Source organism: Haliaeetus leucocephalus, unplaced genomic scaffold, assembly GCF_000737465.1.
Source record: "Haliaeetus leucocephalus isolate CR32 unplaced genomic scaffold, Haliaeetus_leucocephalus-4.0 Scaffold364, whole genome shotgun sequence".
NCBI classification, from domain to species: domain Eukaryota; kingdom Metazoa; phylum Chordata; class Aves; order Accipitriformes; family Accipitridae; genus Haliaeetus; species Haliaeetus leucocephalus.
In genome coordinates this window covers 4,723-14,159 of record NW_010972800.1, presented here as the reverse complement: position 1 = coordinate 14,159, position 9,437 = coordinate 4,723, and the positions used below count along the sequence as shown (strand labels likewise).

General features: G+C 68.7%; 1 protein-coding gene across 1 annotated transcript in view; it reads right to left on the bottom strand.

Moving 5' to 3' along the window:
- SPTBN2 (spectrin, beta, non-erythrocytic 2) overlaps positions 1-9,437 on the bottom strand; it is a 22,218-nt gene that overhangs the window by 8,072 nt on the left and 4,709 nt on the right. The window contains exons 7-26 of the mRNA XM_010573125.1: positions 9,295-9,407; positions 8,476-8,663; positions 8,264-8,381; positions 8,033-8,191; positions 7,339-7,641; positions 7,091-7,244; positions 5,822-6,692; positions 5,593-5,730; positions 3,741-4,497; positions 3,437-3,639; positions 3,267-3,357; positions 2,991-3,137; positions 2,650-2,913; positions 2,062-2,286; positions 1,892-1,981; positions 1,531-1,785; positions 1,314-1,444; positions 666-870; positions 276-577; positions 54-192 (exon numbers count right to left, since the gene is read on the bottom strand). Of these exons, the coding sequence (XP_010571427.1) occupies positions 54-192; positions 276-577; positions 666-870; positions 1,314-1,444; positions 1,531-1,785; positions 1,892-1,981; positions 2,062-2,286; positions 2,650-2,913; positions 2,991-3,137; positions 3,267-3,357; positions 3,437-3,639; positions 3,741-4,497; positions 5,593-5,730; positions 5,822-6,692; positions 7,091-7,244; positions 7,339-7,641; positions 8,033-8,191; positions 8,264-8,381; positions 8,476-8,663; positions 9,295-9,407 (4,853 nt within the window). The remainder of the gene's footprint in view (positions 1-53; positions 193-275; positions 578-665; positions 871-1,313; positions 1,445-1,530; positions 1,786-1,891; positions 1,982-2,061; positions 2,287-2,649; positions 2,914-2,990; positions 3,138-3,266; positions 3,358-3,436; positions 3,640-3,740; positions 4,498-5,592; positions 5,731-5,821; positions 6,693-7,090; positions 7,245-7,338; positions 7,642-8,032; positions 8,192-8,263; positions 8,382-8,475; positions 8,664-9,294; positions 9,408-9,437) is intronic.

Genomic DNA, 9,437 nt, shown 5'->3' with positions numbered 1-9,437 from the left:
GGGGACGTGGGGCTGGGATGAGGACAGGGACGCGGGGACGGAGAAGGCCCCACCTTGTCGGCGGCGTAGTGGCCCTTGTCGAGCAGCGCAGTGCCCATGGCCACGCAGGCGTCGAAGCTGTCGGCCCGCGCCTCCACCTCCGCCTTGATGCTCTGGTGGTTCTTGATCACCAGATCGGCCGAGGACACGTCCCTGCGCCGAGGACGGGGACGCGGTCAGCGTCCCCTCGGCACCACCGCCGCCCCGGCACGTGCCCCTTGCCCCGTCCCGCTCACCGCGGGCGCTCCTGGCCCTCGATCTGCAGGCGGACGCCGTCCATCCAGAGCAGCAGGTCCCGCACCGCCCGCAAGAAGCGGAACTTGTCGACGGTGTCGAGGAGCAGCCGGCGCCGGCCCTGGCTGCTGCCACGCAGCTCGGCCCAGGCCTCGTTCAGCCCGTCCTTCCACTCGGCCACCGTGGCGTTCTCCGAGTGCCCCGCCGCGATCAGCGTGTCCGCCAGCCCGTTGACGCCGTCCACCCGCTCCTGCCCGATGCTGCTGGTGTCCCGCGAGAACTCCCTGAACTTGTCCCGCAGCATCTGCGGGGAGGGGGCGAGCCATGTCGGGGACGGCAGGGAGGGGACACGGGGACACCCCGGCGCCCTCCCGCCCCATCCGTCCCCGCACCGTGACGTGCTCGTAGTCCTGCCCCAGCTCGTGGGAAGCGGCCACCACCTCCCGCTCCGAGATCCACTGCTCCAGGTCGTCCACGTCGCGTTTGAGCTGGCAGAGCCGCTGGTGCTCCTGCAGCGTGGCCCGGCGCTCCTCCGCCAGGTCCTTCAGGCTGGCGTAGAGCTTGTCCACCTGGCCCTGGCGCAGCGTCAGCCGCTCGCTGCGGGCACGGCCGCTGTCAGCTCCGGTGGCACCGGCACCGGGCACCCGCTGGCGGGGGACGATGTGTGCCGGGGTGGGAGGTGGCGGGGGGGATGCGGTCCTCGTGGGATGATGGATGTGGGGACGGGAGGTGGCGGGGGGGACATGGTCCTCGTGGGATGATGGATGTGGGGATGGGAGGTGGCAGGGGGGACATGGTCCTTGTGGGATGATGGACGTGGGGATGGGAGGTAGCGGGGCGGACATGGTCCTCGTGGGACAACGGATGTGGGGATGGGAGGTGGCAGGGGGGACATGGTCCTTGAGGGATGATGGACGTGGGGATGGGAGGTAGCGGGGCGGACATGGTCCTCGTGGGACAACGGATGTGGGGATGGGAGGTGGGGGGGGGTCACACAGCCCCCGTGGGACAATGCAGGCGGACCCGGGGATGTTACCCACCTCTCGGGGTGCCCGCTGGCCACCATGTCGCGGCTCTGTGCCGAGAGCTGGTGCACGGTGTGGGCATAGTCCCGCAGCGCCTGCTCCAGCACCAGGTGCTTGCTGACCATGGCCTGGGCGCTCAGCTCGTCCTGAGGGTGGGGGGGGGATCACAGAGGCTCAGGGTGGGAGGGGGCACGGGGCTGGGGTGGGGGGGCACACCAGCCGGGAGCCGTACCTTCGCCTTCTCCTGGGACATCATGTGCAGCTCCTGCTCGCCCATCCAAGCCTCGGCCTCAGCGGCGTCGCAGTAGAACTGCTGGGCGGCGTGAGCCCGCTCCAGGCGCCGGTGCCGCAGCTCCGCCTGCAGCCGCAGCTCCTGCCAGGCTTCCCGCAGCTCCCGCACCCGCTCAGCTGGGCCTGACAGCCCCCCGCGCCGTCCCAGCAGCTCCTCCACCCTCCGCTCATGGCCCTGCAGCTCCTTCTGCAGCGTCTGGAAGCGGGGGGAGAATGGGACGCATGGGGTGAGCAGGACTGGTCCTGGGGATGGTGGGACCCCCACGGGGGCCAGCGGTGGCTGCCGGACCCCCCCGACCCACCTGGTTCTTCTTTATCAGGAGCTGGACGGAGGGCAGGTCCTTGCCATGGTCGGTGGACACAGCCAGGGGTCTGCGCTCCTTCACCCACAGCTGGTGGAAGACAGAGGGTCAGGGAGGGTGGGGGGTCAGGGGTGCCGGGGGTCTCCTCCCACGGCTGGGAGCCCACTCACGATCTCGTCCTCCAGGTCGCGGTTGAACTGGTGCTCCTCCTTGGAGGCCAGGAGCTTTCGGCAACGCTCCCGCAGCGGCTCCCGCAGCCCCAAGAACTGTTCCTCCACGGCACGGACCTGCCCCTGCACCTCGGCCGCGCTGGCATCCTCCCGGCTGAGGGCCTGTGCCTGCGCCCGGATTGCCTCCACCTCCTTCTCCCGCACCGCCGTCTGCTTCTCCAGCATCTGCCCAGGGCATGGGGAGGGTGAGTGACCCCGTGCCAGGCCCCCTGCCATGCCGGGCACCCTTCCCTGCACACCTCCATCCCCTGTACCCTGTCCCCACGCACCCCCTGGGCCACGCACCCCATTCCCATGCACCCCATCTCCTACACCCGTCCCCATCCACCCCATCCCTGTGCACCCCTGTCCTCTGCACCCCATCCTCGTGCACCCCCTGTGCTGGGTGCCCCTTCCTTCTGCACCCTTGTCCCCTGTCTCCCATCTCCTGCACCCCGTCCCCTGCACCCCGTCCCCTGCACCCCATCTCCTGCACCCCGTCCCCTGCAAACCCCGTCCCCGCAGACCCCGTCCCCCCGCCGGACCCACCTGCTGCTTCTTGAGCAGGATGTTGACGCTGGTGAGATCCTTGCCGTAGTCGTCGGAGCGCAGCTGGGCGTGCACGCCAGACAGCCAGCCCCGCAGCGCCGCGCAGGACTGGGCGCAAAGCTCGGCGCGGTTGGCGTCGAACAGGCGCCGCGCCTTCGTCCGCGTGGTCGACTCCAGCTCGTCCCACAGCCCCCGCAGCGCCGCCAGCTTCTCCGTCACCACCGTCCCCAGCTCTGGCTTCACCGACACCAGCTGCTGGCCCTCCTGCCGGGGATACTGGCGTCAGTGGGGCCACGGCAGTGGGGGGTCCCGGCACCCCGGCCTCGCCCCAGCCCCCCCACCTTCTCCATCTTCTCCAGCCAGCCCTTGTTGGCGGCCAGCTCGGCCGCGAAGGCCTGGTGCTTCTGCCACTTGGTGTGCAGGTTGCGAGCCTCCTCGTAGGAGACGTCCTGGGCCGTCAGCATCTTCTCGTTGATCCAGAGCGTGAGCTGCCAGGGGCGAGAGCGGGAACGGGGTTGTTACGCCGTGCCGGCTCTGTCCCATCCCTGTTCCCATCTTCAGCCTGTCCTCATCCCCATTCCCACCCCATCCCGTCCCTCCCAGTGTCCCGCGCTCACCTCCTGCCCATCCTGCAGGAACCGCTGCAGCTCCCAGTTGTCCCGTAGCCGCCCCAGCAGCTCCTGGGCTGTGTCCCGGTTCTTCTGGTGCCTGTAGCGAGGGCAGGGGATGACAGCTGGGCCAGAGACCCCATTGGTGAGGCTGGGCCATGACATGGGGGTCCCCTCACCTGCTCTCCACCGAATCCACCGTCTCCTGCACCTTGTCAGCGTGGAGGCTGCCCTCGGCCACCAGCTTGCGGCCGGTGGCTACCAGCCCCTGGACACGTTCCCCGTTGGCCTCCATGGTGGCCATGAAGTCCTCGTGCTTCTTGACAGAAGCCTCGGCTCCCGGCAGCGTGCTGGGCATCTCCGTGTGCGACAGGGCGTACTCCTGCGCAGGGCACCGGACCGGGCATCACCACTGTCCCTCCGGCACCCCAGGGTCCCCCCTCCGCCGCCAGCGCTGCCGGTTTCACCTCCCCAGCTGCTCACCTGGGTGCTGAGGACGCCCTCAACCTGCTTGGAGTCACGGAGGAAGAGTTGGAAGGCGAAGGCTTGGGAGAGGAGATGGTGGCGGTTCTCCCACATCCTCCCCAGCTCCTCCCAACCCGTGTCCAGAGCTTCCAGGCGCTGGTGCAGAAAGACGTGCTGCGCGTCCGTCTGTCCCTGCGTCACCTCCCGGCCCACGGCTCGCGTGCTGCGGTAGTCGTCGCCGTAGTGGGCGATCTCCTTACGGATGCTCTCGTGCTGACTCAGCAACCGTTCAGCCTCGGCCAGGGTGGCCGGCACGTCCTCGGAGGCCACGGCCGTCTGGGTGCGGGATAGCCAGGCCTGGAAGGCGGCCAGATCCCGCAGGAAGCCCTGCAGCTTGCTGGCCTCCCCCAACGACTCCTCGCGTCGCCGCAGGCTGCGGCACAGCTCGTCCCACACCGCCTCGATGGCCGACAGCCGGGCCAGGATGGCAGGCGCCTGTTCCGGGTGTTCGGCTGCCAACTTCTCCGCCTCGGCTCGCAAGTCCCGCACCTTGCCCTGGATGGCTTCTAGGTCGCGTTCCATGCCCGAGAGCTTGCGCTGCAGGGCCATGACACCAGCCAGGTCGTTGCCCAGCCCCTGCGTCGACTCGATCACCTTCGTCTTCTCCCGCATCCAGGACGTGGTCTCGTTGCACTCCAGGTGGTAGTTCTGGATGTTCAGGGCCGACGTCAGCGCCTCCTTCTTCTGGTCGGCCAGCGCGCGGAACCGCTCCCACCTGTGTGGCACCAGGGTCAGGGGGAACACCTCTGCCGGCACCGCACCCAGAGCGGCCCACCCTGCCCGCGGCTGCCCAGCCGTCCTGCCTGGAGCATCGTCCTGCCTGCCTGGAGCACCCATCCCTGCCTGAAGCACCCGTCCCTGCCTGGAGCATCGTCCTGCCTGCCTGGAGCACCCATCCCTGCCTGGAGCATCATCCTGCCTGCCTGGAGCATCATGCTGCCCGCCTGAAGCACCCGTCCCTGCCTGGAGCATCATCCTGCCCACAGCATCCCTGCCTGGAGCATCATCCTGCCTGCCTGGAGCACCCATCCCTGCCTGGAGCACCCATCCCTGCCTGGAGCATCATCCTGCCTGAAGCATCATCCTGCCTGCCTGGAGCACCCGTCCCTGCACGGAGCGTCACCCTACCCACAGCATCCCTGCTCAGAGCATCATCCTGCCCACAGCATCCCTGCCTGGAGCATCATCCTGCCTGCCTGGACCATCATTCTGCCTGCCTGAGCACCCGTCCCTACCTGGAGCATCATCCTGCCTGAAGCATCATCCTGCCTGCCTGGAGCACCCGTCCCTGCACGGAGCGTCACCCTACCCACAGCATCCCTGCTCAGAGCATCATCCTGCCCACAGCATCCCTGCTCAGAGCATCATCCTGCCCACAGCATCCCTGCCTGGAGCATCATCCTGCCCACAGCATCCCTGCCTGGAGCATCATCCTGCCTGCCTGGAGCACCCATCCCTGCCTGGAGCATCATCCTGCCCACAGCATCCCTGCCTGGAGCATCATCCTGCCTGCCTGGACCATCATTCTGCCTGCCTGAGCACCCGTCCCTACCCGGAGCATCATCCTGCCTGGAGCATCATCCTGCCTGCCTGGACCATCATTCTGCCTGCCTGAGCACCCGTCCCTACCCGGAGCATCATCCTGCCTGGAGCATCATCCTGCCTGCCTGGAGCATCATGCTGCCCGCCTGAAGCACCCGTCCCTGCCTGGAGCATCACCCTGCCCACAGCATCCCTGCATGGAGCGTCGTCCTGCCTGGAGCTGCCCTGCCAGAACCACCCCTGCCTGCCCGCAGCACCCGCCACCCACCTGGCGTTGAGCTGCTCACGGGTGGCACGGATGCTCTCCTGGTTGCGCTGGTCGGTGGCCAGCAGCTGGTCGGCGATGCGGTTGACAGCGGCCACGCGGGACGCCAGGTTATTCATCTCCGGCTCCAGCGTCTCAAAGCTGCAGGCAGGGAGCAGGGACAGGGGCTCAGCACCCACCGGGAAGGACCGGGCCGTGCTGGGAAGTGGGGGGATCCGGTGCCGGCGCTCACCGCTGCTGCACCACCTCCAGGTCCTCCAGCTTGTCGGGGACGTGCATGGCGTGCAGCCACTGCTCCTTCTCGCCCACCCACAGCCCGCAGGCGTCCGCCTCGCTGCGCATGGTGTAGAGGCTGAGAGCGTCCTGCAGGTCCTGCCGCCGGCGCTCGGCTCGCGCCGCCAATTCCTGGTAACGCCGCTCCAGCGCCGGCAGCCGACCGGCCGCGCCGGGAAAGTCGGCGAAGGCGGGTGGCAGGGCGCGAGCCTGTTCGTGCAGGGCGTCGATGGCGGGGCGGTGGCTCCGCACCTCCTCCTGCACTTCCCGGTGCTGCCGGGCCAGGCTGCGGGTGGAATACTCGTCGTGGCCCATCTCGGGGCTGGACGCCAGGCGCAGGGCGTCCTCCAACCAGGCCTCTGTGTCCGCCGCCTCCGCCTGGAACTGGAAGAAGCCGGCGGCTTCCCGCAGGCGTCGCTCGCGTTCGGCCGCCAGCTCGGCCAACGCTCGCCAACGTCCTTCCATCTCCCGTACCCGCTCGGCTACCTCGGCCGCCCCTAGCCGGCCCTCGGCCGCCAGACCCCGGCCTCGGGCAAGCGCCTGCTCCAGTGGCCCCGCACGCCCGCTCAGCTCCCCGCGGAAGGCGTCGTGCTGGCTCAGCAGGCGCAGGGAGCTGGTCAGATCCCGGCCGACGTCCTCAGAGGAGAGGAGACGTTCCTGCTCCCGCATCCAGGCTTCTTCCTCCCCGGTGTCCCAGAAAAATTTCCAGAGCCGCCGCGATTCCTCCAGCCGAGCCCGGCGCTGTCCCGCCAGCTCCGCCAGCTCCCGGTAACGCAGCTCCAGCGTGGCCACGCGCTCCCGCACCGCTGCCGGCTCGCAGGGCTGGTAGCCTGCGGGGACCCCCAGCAGGTCCCTGAGGGGGGCTCGGGGTGCACCAGCTGCCCTGGGGGGGCTGGGGGACATCCCAGGGGTTTGGGGGCCCAGGGGGCTCTGGCCGCCCCGGGGGGCTGAGGTCGGGGGACATCCTGGAGTTTAGGGATCTGGGCCACTCCTGGGTTTTGGGGGTCCAGGGTGCACCCACCCTGGGGGTCTGGGGTCCAAGGTCGAGGGCTGCCCTGGGGATTGGGGGTCTCAGGCCATCCCAGGGTCTGGGGGTTTGGGGTACACTGGCCCCCCGGGGGCCTGGGGGCCAGGGTGCTCCAGCCCTCCTGGGGATCGGGGGTCTGCCAGCATGCACCAGGGGTCCCGGGGGTCCCCAGGGTCTGCGGGGTGCCCTGGCCGCACTCACCCTCAGCGGGCATGGCGAATCGCTGCGCCGCGGTGCTCACCGCCCGCACCCGCTCCGCCTGCGCTGCGATGTCAGCCTCCACCAGCGCGTGGATCTGCAGCAGGTCGTCCACCCCGTGCAGGTGCTTCCCCAAATCCTGCGACTGCAGCCGACCCTACGGGATCGGGGAGGTGGGGACACGGCGGTGTCAGGGTCCGGCCGCTGCGTCGTCCCCCCCCGGCTCCCCGCACCTGCCGCCACGCCAGTACCTTCATCTCCTCCATCCAGTCCATGAGATGCACGAGGTCCTGCAGCATCTTCTGCAGCTCCAGGTGCAGCAGCAGCCGCTCGCGGCGGGCAGCCACCAGCTGCCGGAGGAAATCCCAGAGCCGAACCACGTTGTCACGACGAGTCAGGACGCGGCGGATGTCGTGGTAACGCTCAGCCTCCAGCTCGGCCGCCACCGCGCTCACCGCCTGCACCCGCTCACTGTAAGCCACGATGTCCGTCTCAATGGCCTCGTGTTTCCGCACCGCCGCCTCCACAGCCGACATGTCCGTCCCGAAGTTGTCCTGGGGGGGGACGGCGAGACGTAAGGGCAGGGTAGGAGCCGGCTCCTCTGTCCCTGGGGACCCCCAGTCACCCTGAGGTCAATAGGGGGTGGCAGTGGGGACCAGGACCCCCAGACACCTGGGGTCCCCAGAGTTGATGGCAGTAGGGAGCAGGACCCCCAGACACCTCAGGTCCTAGGGGTTGGTGGCCGTGGGGAGTGGGACCCCCAAACACCTTGGGTCCCTGGGGATGGTGGTGGTGGAGAGTGGGCCCCCCAAACACCTGGGGTCCCCAGGGCCAGTGGCAGTGGGGAGCAGGACCCCCGAACACCCGGGTCCCTGGGGTCATTAAGTGGGGGTAGCAGTGGGGAGCGGGACCCCCATCGACCCAGTCCCCCCCACCGACCGGCACCTGAGAGACGAGGCGCTGGTTCTCGCTCAGCCAGGTCTCCCGCATGGCCGCCTTGCGATCAAATCGCGCCGCCAGCTGCTCCAGCTTCTCCTGCCGGATGAGCTCGGTGCGCAGCGCCAGCTCCCGCTCGTGCTCCGCTTTTTCCAGCCGTTCCCAGGCCTGCCGGCACGACTCCCCATCAGCCCCGGTATGGTACGGCACGGCGCCGTGCCGCCACCGTCCCCGTCTCACCTTGTTGATGTCAGAGATGAGTTTCCCCTCCCGCGGCACGTAGACCTTCTGGTTGTTGGCCCGCATCCGGCTCTGGACGGTGAAGAGCAGCACCTCCAGGTTGCCCTTCTCCATGAACCTGGAGAGGGGGGAGAGGCGACGCTGAGCCCCCCGCCGTACACCCCCAGCCCAGCCAGGGCGCGGTGGGGCCGGCATGGGGTCGGGGGGCTCACTTGGGGGGCTTCTCAACGGTGCGGTAGGTGTTGAAAGCCTGGAGCTGGTTCTGGACGCCGGGCAGCGCGTTGGCCAACTGCCGGTCGTTGAGGGTGAGGATGGTCTGTTCGATCCAGCCCAGCAGCTCGCCTGCCAGCTCCTCGTACTTCCCCACCAGCTCCTCCGCCTCCCGCGCCGCGTCCAGCACCTGCGGCGCCGGCCGTCTGTCCATCTGCTGTCCGTCCCCCCCCTTCCCTGCTCCGCCGGCCCCGGCTCATCCCGCCAGCCATCTGCCCACCACCTGCCCGCGCTCCGTCCTGCCAGATCCCTGCCCGGCTGCCTGTCCGGCCCTCCGTCGAGCATCCACCTCCTCCCTCCAGCCGCCCGGCTGTCTGTCCATCCATGTAGGCACCCATTCAGCTGTCTGTCCATCTCCTCTCTCCCTCCCTCTAGCCAGCTGGCCAGGTGTCCATCCGTTTGGGCACCCCTCTCCATCCGTCTGTCGGTCCATCCCTTTGTCCTCCTCTCCATCTAGCTGTCCATCCTCTCTCTCTGTCCGTCTGTCCATCCATTTGGGCGCCCATTCAGCTGCCTGCCCGTCTCCTCTCTCCATTTGTCTGTCTGTCTGTCCACCCCTTTGTCCTCCTCTCCATCCAGCTGTCCATCTCCCCTCTCTCTCTCTGTCTGTCTGTCCATCCCTTTGGGCCCGCATCCATCTTCTTCCTCCATTCCTCTGCCCCGCCCATTCACCTCTCTGCCCCTCTCTCCCTCCCTCCAGCCCTCCATCTGTCCATCTGTCTGTCCGTCTGTCTGTCCGCCAGCCCCCTCTGCCCCGTCACCTTCCCGATGCGCTTCCCCTCCACCGCCAGCGCCTTCATCTTGGAGAAGTAGTGGTAGAAGGTGGCTACGTAGGTGATGATGGACTTCTCATCCGGCTGGTCCACGTTGACATCTGCGGGGAGCAGAGTGCGGGGGGTGAGTG